Source organism: Amblyomma americanum, chromosome 4, assembly GCF_052857255.1.
Source record: "Amblyomma americanum isolate KBUSLIRL-KWMA chromosome 4, ASM5285725v1, whole genome shotgun sequence".
Taxonomy (NCBI): domain Eukaryota; kingdom Metazoa; phylum Arthropoda; class Arachnida; order Ixodida; family Ixodidae; genus Amblyomma; species Amblyomma americanum.
This window is the reverse complement of record NC_135500.1, coordinates 208,700,431-208,719,760: the sequence shown is the minus strand read 5'-3', so window position 1 is coordinate 208,719,760 and position 19,330 is coordinate 208,700,431. Positions and strand designations below refer to the sequence as shown.

The window sequence follows — 19,330 nt, the reverse complement described above, 5'->3', positions numbered from 1 at the left end:
ATCAAAGATAAAATTCCACTGCTTAGTAAGCGACACTCACCAGAGACGAAGAGCTCTGTGTCGGCCCTGTCCTGGCCAGCCGAGTTGCTCGCCACGCAGCGATATCTGCCACCATCCTCGACACGGGCGGCGCGTATCACCAGCACCGATCCTCCTGAGCGAACAGACACCGTGTCTGAAGTCGTCACAGGAATTGCGCCGTCACTTCCGCGGTTTGTGAGACGAAACCAGGTGTGCGTAGGCGATGGGTGTCCCTGGGCAACGCAGGGCAGCGCGGCTGGTGCTCCCCGCACCGCTCGAACTAGTCTTCGCGTCTCGATTATGCGAGGAGCAAGGTCGCTGACGGCTTCTGAAAACAAAACGAGAAAAAGAAACCAGACAAGTATTGTGTTCGAATATTAAAAAGCATTAGGGCAAAATGCGCACCGGTGATTGTATTTTGCAACATGCATTCCTGCATTTATTGTTTATTGAGGTGATACTACGTCCATGCCCTTGAGGCGGGGAAACATGTCCTCCTGACTAGACCCTGGCCTCAGAGGGTGCTGAGGGTGCAGCAACAGTGGCGCGTCAGCTGTCGCTCTCCGCACTAACAAGCTACATTATTCAGAATATTGTACTAGAAGTGAATGTACATATGAAAACATAATGTAACAGTGCTGCGCGAAAAGCAAAGGAAACTAAAAAAAGATAGGTGATCAATAAATTTTAAAGCAAGCAGTGAAGAGCATGCTCCACTCAGGATGAGAGTAAGAAGAAAAAGAAAATAAAGAAAGAAGATCGCAAGACCGCACACTACAAAATCATGCGGACAGTGATATGAAATTCCAGCATTCACGCTTAAACTTGCAAGCCGTTTTACTGTTCCTTGCAATATCAATAAACGGAATTTAATAAACGGAACATGGCCACGGACTGTTGTTTGCTATAATTTTGACGTGGTACAGGCAAGGCTGCCGTATTATGAAAGCGGTTACCCGTCTCCAAGCTTAGTCCTTCATTTAAACACATTGCTTGAATATTTCAAAAAAGCAAGAATCGTAGGCAACATTTTAATCTCCTTCGGAAAGCTGTTCCTTCCTCATCTCCAGTTACCATTAAAGAGATCTTCTTCCTCTCATGTTTTCGCATAGCTTGTTAAGAGCAGTTTGGATTTTTATCACAGAAAGTGGAAACAAACGCTTGCTTGTCGCAGCCGCCGCGGTGGCTCAGTGGTTATGGCGCTCGGCTGCTGACCCGAAAGACACTGCTTCCATCCTGGCTGTGGCGGTCGAATTTTGACGGAGGCAAATTCTAGAGGCCCGTGTACTGTGCGGTGTAAGTACACGTTAAAAAAACCCAGGTGGTTGAAATTTATGGAGCCCTCTACTATGGCGTTCCTCATAGCCAGAGTCGCTTTAGGACGTTAAGCCCCGTAAACGCACAAACAATAAATAGACTTGTTTGTCCTCATAATATTCTCGTGGAAACATGGGCATCGGTTCACATTTCACTCGCACATAACCAAAGGCGTACGGACTCAAATAACGAAACTATTCGTCGGGCTGAAGTAATTCTGTAGCGACCTTGAGAGCTGCCGTGTGGATTGATTGTGTGCATAGATGGTGACTGCGAAGAGAATGTGTGCTATTATAAGAGACTGTGCGCATAGCAGGGTAGATGCGACAGGCTTTAGGACATTGTTAATAAAGAAGGGATGCTATGGTGGAGCAATTGCCGGCAGATAAACCAAGGCTAACCCCACCTGTAGCATTCAACAACTCAACTCAACTCAGCTCAGCTGCCGCCAACTGTAACCAAAAGAGGTGGGAGTTTAAATAGATGATGAATTTTCGCACCTTTGTGCTTGGAAAAAACAGGTGCAATGGCGAATATTTCGAAAAGCCTTATTACTTTCTGTTATCATTTTTTTTTCTGCATGCTAAAACACAGTGCTCAACCTCTGCTGTGGAAGCACGGTTTTGAGTACGAATTATTAGCATCAATTTAAACAGCACAGGCAATGCTTTCTTCGGTGTATAATTTTTTTGAGGGCGTCCATTTACTTTTTTCACTAAGCACCAATACAACTAGAATAATTGCGAAGCCCATATATGAGACAGAATTTAAACCCAGCAGTAAATACTGTCGTACTCTTCGCTACAATATATACCGCAAAATAATAAAAAATCGAAACTTCCTTTTCCAATTACTTTGAAGCCCTAATAGCTTTTCTCAAGCCGGTCCGCTTTGCTAAGTTCATGTCCGTTTCATTCTGATTGCAGGGACATCTGGAATGCCAAATACGAAATAGCTTCAATGATATACTGTATCTAATGAGTTTTAAATCGTTCAGACTACGTGAACGCTGCTTCATTGAGCGCGCTAGTCTGAAATCCTATTGGACTTCGGCCAGGAGCTATAGAAAGCCCCGTTCTCAATACATCCGGTCTTTCTGAGCCATGTATTTAAAGCAACCGCTCTAGAAGATCCGCAGCACTGAGTGTCGTGAACGCAGTACGCGGCTGATTGGCTCCGCTCTCCGCTGCTCCCGAGAGGAGGGCACTCCACGCCGTGAAGAACGGCTCGGAACTCTTGCGCACCAAGCATTGATTAAAAGACACTGCCGTGGATAGTGGCACCGAAAAGGGCTTTTGAGAATGAGACGAGCCATCGGAGTTCTGTCAAAACATTTCTGGGAAGGCCTGAGGCAATTTTCGTCGTTATTGTAAAACTTGAAAAAGACATCGATTTTTTTTGTGTGTCAGCACCACAAGTGCACTCTTGCTTTATGTTGGCGCTGTTGAGCGCCTATTTGTATTAGGATAACTTCTATCAAGTTTTTAAAGTTTGGCTAAACACAGCTGATAGCCCACCTTACGTGCCATCCCTTAAAGAGAAACTGAGGACAGCTTCTTCCAATCACTGTTCTCAGTAAAAACTCTCCCTGGCTGTTTCTGGTTACGTTGACGTTTGTCCGGTAGCAGAAGACGCATTTTGTTTCATTTTGTAGCTTATAAAAGCTTTGCTTTCGGTGACACGTATTTTTGTGATTATAAAGTGGTAACCTATCGATACTGGCCAACTTATTCTTGTCGCGGGATCTATTTGATATATCGTCCCTAATTGACGCACGAAAGCAATTCGTCCTCCCTGAGCTAATATCACCAATAATTCATTGAGAATAAACTCCCTCCTTCACTCTGACTAGGATACTGACAAGAATAAATAAAACTCTTAGGCGATTCATGATGGGCGGTTTAATGCATGAACATTTTCTGTTGCGACTGATTTTGTCGTAGTTTCGCATTAAGGGTATGACGTGATAGCGTTAATTGGTTAAAGTACATATATGCAGAATTGATCATTCTCTAATTTGCATTTATACTAGATTACTGGAGTTGTCGCGCAGTTGTGCAGCGGTTAATTGATGCGTCGATGTGCCAACGGGTGGCTGTTTCAAACACAGCCACAGGTAAGGATTGTCGTAACCAGGTTGCTCATCCCGAGAAACCTCTCGCGACTAATTACAGGAGGTACAAATTCGACGCTTCAGATACTATACGTATTTGTTCACCGAAATGATCACTGGGCGAAAATACACATCACAACATTTCCGCATAATACACTGTATGCTGAAACACGATTTGCACTGAGAGGTTTGCGGTCCTTTTCCAGGAGAACAACGACATCTTCCGCGGCGCAAAAAGGAAGCCGTTGCTCAGTTATCGCACTTGTTACCGCGAAGGTATATACGGTGACTGAATTCGAGGAGCCCACGAAAGCGAAGGAAATTTTAGAGAAGGATTCGCTATATTCTGGCACCCTTTGTTTTGCTTCTTTTGGCTTGGTTTCTATTATATTATATTACACAATATCGTAGGTAGAAGGCATTTATGTCTTACAGCGGCACAGAGGAATAATTTTAGTTGGCCTAGATGGATGAGTATGCACCTTCTGAAGACACAAAACACTACTTTTGTTATGAATGGTGGTCTTTAAACCTAAAAAAAAAGACGGAAAAAATGAAAGGCAGGAATTGTCAGCGCAAGCTGTTTCCGCAGTTAAACTGTGGCATTGTCATAGGCGAATTTTTGTCGTACGGAAGGCAAGAGAAGAGATTAAGCGCTTGAATCAATTGTAACTTATCCACAGCAACTTCTATGTTATTATAGTGCAGACTAAGTGGAAAATAAACCAAGCAACGTTCCAAGTAAATAAAGAATGAGAGAGTTTTGTGTAAGGGAAACGAAGCTTGGATAGATGAGTAGTAGTGGTCCCGTAACTTGTAGTGAAGAAAATAAAAGCATGTCCGCTGTAAGTGGAAAGAGAATCCATTCTTCTTAAGAGTTTTTCACTAAGACTTTAAAGCTGAAACCTTTAAAAACACGAACTAGACCAAGAACTGCAGCTTTCTGCGAGTACCAAACAATAATTTAAACTGAAAGTTTCGTACAAACGCTGCTTAGGAACGCAAATATGAGGCCATATAAATGAACCCACTTTTAAAGGCCCTCACCGTGTAACTGTAATTGTGAATGCACTGTAGATTATTTTTCTCCTCGGCCTCATACCACCATTTTGAAAGAAAGAAAGAAAGAAAGAAAGAAGAAGAAGAAAGAAAGAAAGAAAGAGAAAGAAAGAAAGAAAGAAAGAAAGAAAGAAAGAAAGAAAGAAAGAAAGAAAAGAAAGAAAGAAAGAAAGAAAGAAAGAAAGAAAAGAGTGCGGGACCAACGCGGTAACTCACCGGTGACGACAATCTTGCCGGCGGTGTCGCTGAGGCGAGTCTGGCCCGTGACATCGTTCCGTGCCCGGCAGCGGTAGGAGTGGAACGCCTCTGAGGCTGTGCTCTCGCGCACCACCAGTTCGCCCGTTGGCAGCATCACGTAGGGCCCTGCTGTTTCTGCAAGGCAAGGATTCAAGTTGCGAACAACTAGCCGCTGCATGCACATGCCTTATCCAGTTGAACAACTGGCTTAGTTGGCGGGTTGAACCGGTTAGTTAAGCAAAAGTTTAACAATTCGCTTAGGTACAAGCAGCAGCACTACTGACTGTGTTTGGCGACTTCTTTTGACACGGATTAATCAAAAATCTTTTGATGGCGCATTCAAAGCAGAAATTCTCAACTTCGTTGATGTCAACGCCGATCTGTGCTACAGCAACCAACCTGCCAGTAAGGCTCACAAGCCCAGAAGTAAAGCTAGGCAGTTGCTCAACTTAAGGGGGAAAAACCTGAAAGATCGCCACTCGCAAATAGCTATTTTTCATTATTTGTGCAATAAGTGTTAAAAACACAATATGCTGTACGTAATTTAGGTGTTCCTGAAAAATGCGCAAAGCTAAGCTTCTATTAAAAATAAAATAATATATATTTGCAGGACACACGATACAGGAGTGACTGGAACAAGTAAACTCTGAAACTTAGCACAAGCCAGTAGTCCAATGCACATTGCTGTTTTTCTTTTTCTTTTTACCGCCACCAAAAGTGGGTCACCGTATAACACTGCCTTCACTGGTCAAGTTGCAGATGTTCCCAAGACTGCTACTCCTCAAACCCTTCTCTCTTTTCCATCTTTCTACATGCATTTTCCTCTTTCCTTCAACTCCTCTTCATCGGCCACGCTTTTAAAGAACGCACTTTATTCTTAGGTACTTATCTTCGATTGCGCAAATGGCTGCGACAAAAACCTCGCTTGTTGTAGGAGCGAATAAAAACACGGGAGGCTGTAAAATAAATTACCCGTCTCATACCGATCGAAACGAGCCGATCGCATTAGAGGGAAGTACTTCGCAATCTACGACCGGGTCTAGAGGGAAGAGGGTACCCACAGAGCCTGCACAAATACATCTGTTGGCTGCGCCGAAGGTTCTGGTATTGCGCAGTATTATTTTGTTGTTGTTGTTGTTGGGTTAGCTGCTTTAAGCGCATCGCCTTAGTTGATTCATCGATTTTCGTAATCTTCGTATTGGATCTACAAAGCCAACCTGGGCTTATTTCACAGTGCCTCGTCTAAACATATATATATATTTTTTTCATACAATGCGACATCTTTATGACACCTCGTTATTTCCTATATATATATATATATATATATATATATATATATATATATATATATATATATATATATATATATATATATATATATATATATATATATATATATATACGCAATTTTATGACATCTCATTATTTCCAAACAAAAACAATCAGTCGAATTTTGTGCTAACAATGCCTTGTACTGAACTAACATAAAATGGCATGAACGCCTATTTCTGAATACCTGAATAAACGGCCTTTCTCTTGAACCTTGTTAATCTTCATTGATGCCCGCAAGTACGTAAACTCATGCTTAAAATTGCATGTAATAATGGCTTCCGTTAAAAGCACACAGCCCAAGAGGTTTGCTTCTAAACTGTCTAGCGTAGATTCCTAGCACATCAAGCAGTCCAAACCTATGGAGGATTGAAGACTCAAAGGCATTGCTCTTTCGATAGATTACGGTTGCTGAGGGTCCATAACGAGGCATTCTAAGGCATTCTGCAGGCGTCTCAAGCAAACCCCTTGAGAAACGAATATTGCGGCGTTTATTATGAAATTCGCTGATTGGTCGAGAGAGGTCACTTGACTTTGTGACGTCGTCACAACCTGTCCATCATGGCAGGTGGTGACCGGCCCACCAACTGAGAGGTCCCGTGGTTCTTCTAATCTCAACACAACCTTCCCACCGGGGCAGGTGCTAACTGGTTCGTCGGATGGTGAGCAACCTGCCCACTGTGGCAAATGGGTGTTAAATTAACCATTGGTGGTCGCGTGACCTGGTGACGTCGGAACAACCTGACAGCGGAAGAAAGGAGTGAAACACGAGACGCAAGAAAAAACAGCGAGAAAATTCGGTTAGATCCAGTACTTCACTTCGGCTATAGAGAAGAATGCACAGCTTTTTCTGCCGCTTGACGAACACTGGGGAAAGCAGAAACACTAGAGTAGCATCAACGGGGATCTCTGATGCTATTGCATTCCACTATTAAGGTTCGTTAAGTTTCCCCCAAGTTTTTATCACTAGTAGTTTCATTGAATATCCTGTTCAACCTCACACATTCGGTTTCCCGCGGTTCTCGTCTACAGACAATGTGTGATTTTTGTAGCGATGGCTACACTACGGTACTATTTCGAGCCTTCAGCGTGGCGGCGCGCCAACCTGTGGCTGCGCCGCCACGCTGTTACGCGGTTGGTCACGTGGTGCGGATCAGCTGCCAGCGGCGCGGCGCCGTGGCTCATCACGTGGTTTGTCACGTGGCTCGTCACGTGGTTGGTCACGTGACCAAGTTCCACTCGGCCAGCTGTAGCTATCCCGTTACTCCAGGTTTAATCAGAGCTAAACCACAGCCAATTTTTTTTAACTGATCTTTACGACCTAACCTGCAACTATAAACCGTAATGTACGTGGCTACACGGTTCTTATTTTCTGTAACTCGTGTCTGTAGCAAAGATATTTATTATTTTGTGTTAACTGAAATGAAAGTAGCCGTGCAAGATTTTTCCACCGGCACTTATTTAAAACAAAGTCGACATGCCTTTTCTCCATTTAACTTCAAATCCTTAGGATGATATTGTTTTTTCGGTCACTCTTCTATTATCCCCGAAGTGTCAATCGACACTTCAGGAAGCTCGATTGCGTGCGAACTCTCAAAAGACATTCATGCCTGCGCCATTTTTATATGTTTAGTTATGACATGACAATATATATATATATATATATATATATATATATATATATATATATATATATATATATATATATATATATATATATATATATATATATATATATATATATATATATATATATATATATATATATATATATATATATATATATACGTTATGACGCCTGTTATTATGACGAGGCTGTGCGCTCGTTACAATATAATTCAATATAATATCTTACACTCTTTCTAATTTCACCAGTAGAAAGCCCCAATAATGATGCCGGAATTGCCATTCCAATAGCTTACTTTATTTCATTACTTTTCTTTAAAGTTCTCCTTTTTGTCTGCGCATGCTCGCATTCCTCATGGATATATCGCGTACGGCTAGAAACAACATTTCCCGCGCAAGAAACAAAATGCTTACAGGTTGAAAAGTGATCGGCAGAAAGAAAACACGCAAAAATATCTTACAGCAAGAGCAAGTGACCTGCGCTAAGCAAACAAACATGTCCAGTTGAAAACGCGACACAAAGGTTCCATCGTCTCTGAGTGGATTACCCGCAGCAGTCGGAGCGGAAAGTGCGCTAAAGTAAGCCAGAACATAAGCTGGACAGGAAGCATGAGCAGCCAGCAGCGTACCGTGAAGATGTCAGCAACAGAGACTTCCTTTACAGAAAACCAGAGCTAGGAGAGAAAAAAAAAAGTTATCTCGCCATCCGCCAGACGAAAACAGGTAACGGCAGAGTGCTGTTGCTTTTAATCGATTGCTCCGTCTTTGTTCTCTCCCTCTCCACCGTTTTTCATACAACATGGAGAGCGATTTTTCCATTTGTTTACAAAATTTCTGCCTGGAACGGCAAGTGAGAGACTGCTTTTCGCAAATAAGTGTTCGCTTCACCGAGTGGATATAAGTGTGCTAAGTAACGCAGCTGAAAACAAAACTTAACGAGAGCTTTTCGGATCTTCAATGTTTGTACGCCTGCGTGAAGACATTATTTTTCCAGCTCGTAAAGAAAACACTGGAAAATGTTTGCTCGCGAGGGCCTTACAAAGAATGCCTTTACGCGTCAGCACACACGACCCCTTCCGGTGAGGATTTCAGCGTTTCACGTCAGATCATTTAAATTGCTCCCCTAGCGATGAGACGTTGCCAAATTTATTTTAACCTGTGTTTGTCCAGAGCAACCGCCAGAATTGTTAGGAAAGGTTTTTGAGATTCAGGCGGCTCAAAAACGCACAGCTCTTCTTCAATATGAAAGGAGAGGAGGGGGGGGGGGCAACTTTTTTTTATTTCAATTACAAAGGTTGAAAATCATATTTCGATATTATACACAACAAAAAACTAGTTAGAAAACCGAAAAACTGAGCTTCTAACCCATATTTCTGGAGTAACAATGAACTGAATGCTTCAACATTGGTCCCTTTTGTATTGGAGAGACCTGCATGTACTCGCTATGCATGTCGCTACTCAATAAAATAAATACTGCGCATGATGCACAAGGCGAATAATGGTGGACTCTAGGGTTTTCATGCGTTTCATGCTATTCGGTTGTTCCAGGTTTTAAAGGTGTCGCGGTGGCAGTACGAAATGGCGGACGAGACGACGATTGGAGGAAAGCGTCTTCTTGACGATGTGGCACCTTTCATGCGAGATTTAGCATTCAGATAAGCAGCAGTAAGTCATTATCGGAGATTAATAAAAACCTAAGTTTTAGCTTGGCTGCATTACGAGCTCGAAATAAATGTTGATCGGTATGACGACGACCTCGCTAGCACACAAGTGCCGCAAAACCTTTTTGGACGTTGCCGCATTCACCAAATTCAGCAGAGTAAAGTGCAACAGGCACGATTTTTAAAGTGAGGTTCTTCTGGGCTTTTCTCTTTTCCTGTGCATTTCTGTGCTACAGTGAACTTTATTTCTTGCGCGCTCTTGTTGATCCAAGCGTATATCGGCTAGTTACCTCCAGCGTGCTCTGGTTATGTAGGAAGCAATAGAAGAGGCAACGTATACTATTGTTTAAAGGAGCAGTCAGGGAGTCATTCAAGCTTGATGCAACACCTTAAAATAGCGATCGTTATGTGTTCTTTACTATACCGGTAGATACGAGAATCACCGTGATCGAATAAGCTGATGCCAGTTCTCAAAAATATTTGCGGTTATTCAGCCGCCTTGCGTATCGCATTCGCGAAACAGAAACACAGCTGTGAAATTTGCGCCATTCATCTAGCCATTTCTCGTTCGTGGGATTTTCGACAGCTTAGTGTTCAATCTCAGTGTTGAGCACTCGGAGCTGGATGTCGACCGTAACAAGCAACTTTAATGCACTGAACATAGTGCGAGTCTGCAGCTCTTGCCAGTACCGGGAGTTTCTGTTCTTTGTAACTTAATTACGTTTTTTGCGCTACACGTGTGACAGAGAACACCGGCGCGCCGAAGCATCCACCTTTGTAAACTGAAGGAAAACGCTTCTTTTTCTGCAAACGTCCGCAACGAAATGTCAGCGATGATCAAAATTGCACGTTAACTTTGTTTTCAAGCACTGCACAGCTTTCACGTTCCTCTGGTCTCCTGAAATTTAGCTCTTATTAATGCGATTTGCTACAACGTGCATGTCAACAGAATTCTGAACAGGAACGCATTCACGACCCCGCAGCGGTGGCTCAGTGGTTAGGGCGCTCGGCTACTGATCCGGAGTTCCCGGGTTCGCACCCGACCCCGGCGGCTGCGTTTTTATGGAGGCAAAACGCTAAGGCGCCCGTGTGCTGTGCGATGTCAGTGCACGTTAAAGATCCCCAGGTGGTCGAAATTATTCCGGAGCCCTCCACTACGGCACCTATATCTTCCTTTCTTCTTTCACTCCCTCCTATATCCCTTACCTTACGGCGCGGTTCAGGTGTCCAACGATATATATGAGACAGATACTGCGCCATTTCCTCTCCCCAAAAAACAATTATTATTAAATTATTATTAATTAACGCATTCACTACGCGGCTCACAGCTTCAATAATGTAGTACGTCATTGAGAATCGCATGTGTAAAGGAGCTAAAACGCCCTCCCGACCACCTCAACCTTCTTGATCACTACTTTTTCCATTTTTTTTTCTTGGTGGCAAGAGACAATATTTTTCTTCTTTCGAATTAACGTTAATTCGTGCATCTAGAAAATAGCACAAGTATTCTAATTTGTGCCGCTTACTCGCGCACCAGCTCGCTGCCTTAGAACACTCCGCGTGGCGCTGACAACGTCGTTGGATCGAGCGAATATTGTGTGCCCGGAGCGAACTGTTTGAGGTTTAATGACGACCAAATATAGAGGAACCCATCATAAAATAGTGCATACAAACTCGAATTTCCCCCGAATTCTGCTTTTAAACGGTCGAATTAACGGGTTTCTCTTATCTATTCCATAATTCACAGCCTCCCTATTGTGCTGTTCTGTGCGCCTCTCTCCGCCAAAGCACAAAAAAAAAAACGAGTCCGACGCGTTGCCTACGCAGTCCAGCATTTAGCGCGAAACGACGCGCTATCAACTTCCCCCAACCAGCACACAGCTAGTGGCGAAAAAAAAAACGCCATTTTCTGTTTCCTCTCTAACGTCCCATATATACGTTCGGATGAGCTGTAAATGAGCCGCTTCTGGTTCCTCCGAGGCTGTAACGATTCCGTTTTGCTTGCTCGAACGTAAACGAGCTCTGCTATCGTGCAGAAACCCGCGACGGGGGGGGGGGGGGGGGGTGGGGGGGGGGGACACTTCCTCAAAGGCTTGCGCGCCTCGTTAAACGAGGCGGGAAAACGTAGCCGCGTGCGCGCGCGTACGCTCGGTCATATTTCTGCAGTCGGAAACTGCCCTGAACTTAAAATACTCCGTGGTCTGCGTGCAGCGCGGTGTGTGGCGCTATCTTTACGGTGTTCCGTGGAATTATCTCCGACTGAAGTGAATGTGAGCGAGTTCCTTCCAGGGAGTTCTTTCGTCCCTGACTCAACTGTCCCCACAACACATTCCGACGCGTTTCGAATGCGGTGTTTGATATGGCGCGCTGACATTTCCGGTGTATCAAAAAGAGGATAACACGATTATTTACAGGGTGCGCGAATATTCTAGACATTCAAACAGAGAATCGAATGCCATTTTATTTGATTCGTGGAACAAATCAAATAGAGCTCTTTCAGAATTTGGTGTCAACTTCTTTTTGTTAGCATATTTGATTCGAAACGAATCAAATATGCTCCCAAATTTTTGAATATTTTTCGAAAAATGTACGTAATTCTTATAAAGCTCACCGCAGTTTTCTTCGACGACTGCTTTAAAAGCAGGGTCCACTCCTACACCACAGAGAATGCTGTTGCGATCGGCCGGCGCGATATGGAGGGTTCAGCGCCGCGACTCCTTATAAAAATGGTCTATAGACAGTCTGCAGACTTCTTATAGACTATATTGCCTGCCTATAGATATTTCTTTTTTCTATTCTTAGTCTATAGACTGTATATAGACAAAAGTCTACCAGAAGTGTATATGGCTATAACTCTATACATTGTCTACAGACTATCTAGAGCATTTGTATCGCCTGTAGACTGTTCTCTACAATTAGTCTATAGAGAGTTTATAGACTTTATCAATAGGGGTCTCTATATAGACAGTCTGTAGTCTGTCTGAAAAAATTTTGCAAGGGATGAGATTCATTTCAGCCGTGTTCCTTACTCACACGTGGCCTCCACGGTTTGGCGATGTGGCAGGGCTCAAGCAGATTAGCAAACCCTGCTCCGGTTCCCTATTTTAGAGGCTGTCGCTTATACGTAGCTCGCACCCCTTTCATCTGCTAAGATGTGCCGTTAGGTTATTCTCTGTCGCTGTCAGTAGCCGAAGGTACTTTCATAAATGCAGAACATGGCGGACATAGAGTTACTCAACATAGTGCTGCGCGAGTGTGTGTAAATAGTTTGTGCATATTACCTCTCCACCTGTACTCTCTTCCGGTAACTTCACCTCTTTCATTTCATTTCTGCATTCCGCCTGCTATCCTTTATATCTTTTCCGCTGCCCCAGCTCAGGTGCTTCAGTATTGATGGCAGATGCCGGGGCTAGCAAAAATGTTTTCCTTCCTTTTTGTTATTATTTTAACCAAACCACTACTACTACTAGAGTTACTATATTGACATAGTGTTCCCTAGCCCCTAGTGGGAATTATAGTTACGTCTTTTGACAGCTACAGCTATATAAGCTAAATGTCCATGCTTGTTGGTCGTTGAAGGAAGGAAGGAAAGCCTCAGACGTTGCTGGCACATACCCACTACGGGGGAGTGGCCAAGACACAGGCGGTTAATTGCTGGTGGACGACACGCGTGTGTCTTCCTGTTCTTCTCTTCTTCCGCGTCTTTTCTGCGCTCTTTCGGTGACCATAGTACGAGTATCAGCTTAATGAGCAAGTTTTAGTCAAGGTATTCCATTCGTATTTGACTCGGCAGCAAAGCTACTGTATTCTTTAGGAATCGGTTTTGTAAAAACGGTTTCCGCACGCGCCTACTTCTTTAGGACGGAGATATGTAGACAAGACTGTAATGCAAGCACTGCTAGAATGCATTCTTACGGAAGCCATATCTCCGCGTAATTTGAGCGGATCATGTCAAAACCTTCGTGGCAGTACTCCTTCCAGGAGTCTGCAGTGAGCTGTCGTGCGTTATTCATAAGCAGCATGAGGAAGGCAGCCGCCAGTTACACCAAAACGAACCAATGCGAAAAAAAGTCTTATGCGAAGCAAAGACCCCAAGTTACATGTTTGCTAAGAGCTCGTTTCCTAGAGCACGTTCCCACGGCGCATTTTGAGTCACGTTCTAAGCCAACGAGCAAAAGCGGGCATTATCGGCTACTTTATTAAAGAATTCTTTTGTACCCGTTTATTCGCAATATTCGTGCATTGTACTTATGTACGCCCTCCCCCCGCCTCCATCAAAAGTATACGGTCCAAGGGGTTTGCTTGTGAGGCCTGCGGCATGCCTCGTTGTGTATGCTCAGCGACAGTAACCTCTCGAAAGAAGAACGACATCGCGTCCTCAAACCTCCCAAGCGTTGGACTGCTAGATATGGAAGGGAGCCACGCTAAACAGCTTAGAAGCAAAACTCTTGGGCTGTATACTTTGGCGGAGGCTGAACATATACAGTCTTCACTTATGTGAATCTTCTTGTTTCTTCTTTTGATGTCTTTTGTGAGTTCATTACGTTTGTTTAAAATCGTGGTTGTATTTAGCTTTTGTCACGCTTACTGTATACGCTACGCCTTGTATTGGTTTCCGGGACCTAGTCAAGCTGTCCTAGCAGCTTTTATCCAGAAAACCCTCCATAAATTTATGGTAAGAATAAAATGAATTGAACTGAAACATCGCGTCAACACACAGCGTCCTAAATTTCGCCGGTGGAAAGAGTTGCCACTGCAAAAGGAAAGCCACCAAGCTATTATACACATCGTCAGTCTTTTCGCTCATTGCTGACCTGCTTGCGTGGCGTGTACATTGCTGCTGAATTTTACGGGTGGTAGCTCATATCGAGACGACGAGGCAGCTGTGCATATAGCTTACCCGCTTATCGGTGACTGGAGCGAAAGCATTCAAAACTGCTCGAGCACGATGGACTATCTCGTGGTTTAAGTCGGTGCGGAAGCGAAAACTCAAGCAAATAAGAGCGAGGTTGCACAGGCGAGGACTTCTTTCGGGAAACGCACACGCATTCGAGCGTGTAGCGAGTACACTAACTGCACTGCTTGTTAGCAGGCGCTGCAGACGTAAAACGGCGCAAGTAAACAGAATTTGAGCTGGAAGGTATTCGGCGAGTTCGGAGGCACATCGATGGTACTGCTTTTATTATTGCGAGCAATGTGGAAAGCGCTAGACGAGTTGCTAGCGCATTGCTTGGTATCAATATTGCTCGGTATCAGTATTGTTTGGCATCAATAAAATGAAATTGTTCACTCTCTCTCTGTTTTACTGAGAAAATACAGTTCTGGATCATGCGAAAACGAAGGCCACGAAGAAAAATAGCAAGTTCTTGTATTTGTAGCCTTTTCCTGTGGACCAGTACAGTCTTTGCCAAAAGTAACCTGGCTAGACGGTTTGCATCTCAGTCCTATATTGAAGCTATTATGCCAGCCCACAAGCTCTAAAGCTCTCTGTATGGTAAGGAGAAACCTTTTCCTCACCTTACGAGGACTTTTTGACCTTGACGGAAGCTGTAAGGGCTCTACTATTGGAATGAGAAGCAATCCATGCAGCCTGGCTACTTTTGGCAAAGGCTGTACGCATATAATCCTTTCGTCCTTACCCTAGTGCGCATACATTAACTCTGAGACAGCAATCGAGTACTTCTGCCTCCTTTTCAAAACACAGTTTTTCTTTGGTCACGCGCAGGCTCGAAGTCGCAGAAAGTAACCACGCATCTCTCACGGCTGACTATAATAACTTCCTCGCGGAATATTTTTCTCGAGACTATACTTCATTTTTCCTGTCGCATACATAATGGCACTCTGAAAGTTTCTATCAAGTCCACGTCACTGGATATATTTTTACGCCCCTGTGCCTGACATTTCATTCGCAGATGTCACTGCCTTCTGTCGCTTGATTAAAGACGCCCGGAGCGCAGAGCTGTCAGGTTTGCCGCGCATTTTTATTCTCGTTTCTGTGACGCTGTTCCTTCCCGCGCACTGGCCGTCATATTTCTTTCTGTTCTCCTCACCGTCTTTGCCTCACAGGTAATTAATCCTGCATATTATGCACCTCGTGTCTGGGCCTACAGAGACAGACTGCCGTCAGCTAGCAGCTGCAGCCTGTTCGGAGACGGGAAGATTGGCACGAGTCATCATGTTCAATCAATTACGGTTCAGTTACAGTCTGTTTAATGTAACACGATAAGCTTTAATTGATGCCAATCTGTTACTCCGAACCTTGTTCTTCAAGCATAGGAGAGGGCTTAGGAAATAAAAATTATATTTCCCTGTTCCTAAGGTAACCTCATGGCGATAGTTGGTCCCGCTGGTAAGCCCGCATAATATTCCACGTTCAAGCAAGCTACTCACACAAAAAGAATAAGGAAAGTAAAATTAATTGCATTTGATAACGGACTGCCTAAATCGGGCACTCTGGAGGTGCCTTGAAAGCGCGATATTAAAAACCTAACCTTAGAGTTTTCTGCAGCACTGGTATACAAGATAGCGATTTCATTTTCTTGTTGTGTGCACTTAGTATAACCTTCCCGAACAAACCATGAAGAGGATCCCCTTTTGATGGGAAATGCAGACAACCAAGAACATACGTCATCTGCGCCTGTTTAGCTGCATGATCTGGGGAAGTGAACATATCACTATTTGTTTCAGTACACCTCCACTATTCAAGTTAGCTCTTTTATCATACACGTATTAAAATAGGGGCTCGAAATAGTCACACAAATAGGCAAAAATCTATGTTTAAGAACATCGCTCTATGTTCATAAGTTCCTTCTCCCGTAAGCGCATTGATTTTTCGCTTATTTGATGGAGAATTTCAAACGTTCCTAGTCTTGCAGTTGACACCAAATGATTGGTGTTGGTGGCTGTGGTGACGAGGATGATGATAGTGATACCCTGGTCACCAAATGACAAAATGAGTGCATTTCTCATGTACAGCGTGGCCTAGAAATCAGGCTGATAACTCAGGGCGGCGCTCTCAAGGCTGCTCCATTAGGTAGGATCAAATGTGCGAAGCTTTCCCTTAGTCGTTGCTGTGGCCGCCTTCCGTGCGCTGACAAATCACAAAAGCCAGTGAGGCAACTGTCTGGACGCTGGGCAGTGCAGAAAATATTCTCAGTCTGCGAAGCTCTCTGAATGCGGTCTTTGATTGTCAGGGGGGGTTTCGCTACAGATTTTGTGCCTAATGAAGCCTATGCGTAGAGAGTTTTGAACATCTTCTCGCGCTATCACATTCTACGTCTTTCCGCTTCCGCGGTCACACAGAATTACTAATGATCTAGTTATAATCACTTCAGCTATCGGCACAGATTTCACACAGACATTTATGTACCCTAGCTTAAAACTTCACAAGGCGTGGCAAGGTTACGGCATTGCATGCTACATAAGTTGCTTCCAATTAACCGGCGTGCCTGCCAGACCTACAAAAAATGTCACACAAAGCATCACTGCAATTGTGCTGATAACTTCATAATTATGCCACCTATGTACCACCTATGTAAAGTTCATGCGCAGAAAAAAAAAATTGTGGGACACAAGGTTACATCACCTGCGTGATGCGATGGCATAGCGCCACTTGGCGCCTGAGCGCGATGAACTTCCGGTCTAGTGACGTCACCTGCAGTTTTGTTGATGGCACTTTCTGTCTGATGACATCACTTCCAGACTGGTGAAGTCGCTTCCGGTCTATGAGTCGAGTAGTCGTACGACTCATACACAGATACGCAACTGCCACACGCAGCATCCCTCAGTGTCGCCCTGATGACGTCACTCACGGTCTATACAAGGAGTCATGAGTGGCCATGTGACTCGTGCTCACATACGCAGTTGCCACACACAACACACGCACCCCCATTTACCAAAACGACACTCGACACTGCCTAGGCTCCCGTGTGACCTCGCGGCGTCTACGTAAAATAGTCCAATAGTTATGATGTAGCATAAAAAAACTCCTACGGTTAATTTCCAGTCAAACCTCATCTTCTGTAGAATTGGTTTTAAGCGCAGAAAGGCTGCGCAGGAAGCCACGAAGTTGACAAGACATAGCGCTCTGTAATGACAACTTTGTTCCTTCCTGCGCTATTGCTTTCTTAAAACCAATTCCAGTAATGCACCAACTAGCCTTCAAACACGTCATTGTTGTTGCCAAAACGTCCCCGCAAGTTCATCTTCTTCTGTGCAGCATCCTTTGTAGCCAGCCCCTACAGTTCTCTTTCCTTTTTACCAAGGCTCATACACCCGTAGACTGATCGCATTCCTGTAAACGCATACGGTCAGTCTCGGATACGCATCAGATAACCATGACTCGATTACGTGCCGCAAGCCAGGTCTAAATTGCCTTCTCTTCAACAAATTACATCCATGATGGGATCAGTGCTCACTGCTTCCCAATTCTTCCTGCACACCAGTGCTGCCCACATACACGTTGCCCTAATAGCCAACACCATTGAGGTGCTTCAGAACTCACCTTGCCGGCCGGTGTTGTCCTGACTGGCGACTACTATTCCGTCGTTACGAACCCACGATGTCACAGTGACGTAGTCCTTGACAGCAGTCGGCAGGTGGCAGCGCAGGACGACCGCGTTTCCTCTTATGGCGTAGACATCGTGCACGACTGCAGAGAAATTCTCAGCCACCACTGCAAACGATAAGAGACGGGCAGAGTTTTTAAAAGAATAAATATGATAAGAAAAAAACTAGACAAGTAACCGTTATTGTCTTTTACAAGCACAGCGCAAACAATTATTGAGTAGCTGGTACGTTGAACCGACAGATCCATTACAAAATCGAGTAAACGTAATGCGTAAAAGAAATGTGAGGTGACGTGTTCACACTCTATCATCCAGTGCGGGCATGGCGCCACTTACAAACACTAAGGTACTGCTTTTGTAGCGAGAACTACACTGGGCAACCAGTCGAGGATTTCGCGGTGGCTGCGTGAGGCCAGCTGTGCGCATGCGCCGCTACCACGGCAACCGTAGAGGAGCAGGAGGCGCGGCCGCGCGCCCGCTCCACCGTCAGAGCCGCGCACTTCGTCGCCGCCTCGCCGCACGCCGCTCTATCAATGCTCAGCATTGCGTATAAAAGGCGGAGATGTAATGGGTGGCTGTATCACAACGTTTGACATGGATGCAGAGAAGGAGAGTCCAGCCGCTGCTAAACGGCGGTATAGGCGAGAGAAGATTAACTCTTCCGATCCTGAGGTTGTCGCCTGGCACTTGGCTACTCAACAAAGAGAGAATGAGCCTAAGAAGGCGAAGAGAGCAGCGGAGACGCATGAACAGAGAGAGGAACGGCTTGCCAAACGGACATGCCAGACTGCCAAGCGTAATAGACGACGGATAGGCGCCGAGATGGAGCCCAATGTCTCTCATTGCTAAACATACAGTGACCACAACAAGCTCAGCCAGGGAAACGCAACCTCTCGCTACGTATATCATGGCATGGCCGAGCTAGGCCACTGCCATTTTTTTTTACGTGAATCAGCTGCGTCTACTAGATTTTTTCATACGCATTACTGCCCCTTAGTAGGGCTTTACCCCAACACACAAATGGTTATTTTTTTGCGCTAGACATTCCAGCGCTGCTGCGTGAGATACATTCACATGTTCAAACGTAATGCTAGCGTGTCAGTTATACTTAAAAAAAATATATTGGAACAAGAATAGCAGACATGGCAGTCACGGTAACCTTCATGAGCTCAAACCAAGATCTGAAATAACACGACTTTCAGCCACACCTGCTCTTTCAAGTTAGGCTGCAATGAAAACTATCTGCAAAAAGTTTAAATCAGAAGCAGCGAAAACAAAAGGGAAAACGCCATTTCCGTCGCCGGGGCAACTCCCGTCGGTGGGTATAAAAAATGGCCTGCGGCATATGCACAGCGTTGAGACCGCACAGGACAGTGGCCAAGACTCTTGTCCTCTGCTTC

General features: G+C 44.6%; 1 protein-coding gene across 1 annotated transcript in view; it reads right to left on the bottom strand.

The window, feature by feature from the left end:
- The window catches only part of LOC144127544 (cell adhesion molecule Dscam1-like), a 98,933-nt gene that overhangs the window by 34,005 nt on the left and 45,598 nt on the right, over positions 1–19,330 (bottom strand). Inside the window, exons 4-6 of the mRNA XM_077660536.1 lie at positions 17,867–18,037; positions 4,727–4,882; positions 41–349 (exon numbers count right to left, since the gene is read on the bottom strand). Of these exons, the coding sequence (XP_077516662.1) occupies positions 41–349; positions 4,727–4,882; positions 17,867–18,037 (636 nt within the window). The remainder of the gene's footprint in view (positions 1–40; positions 350–4,726; positions 4,883–17,866; positions 18,038–19,330) is intronic.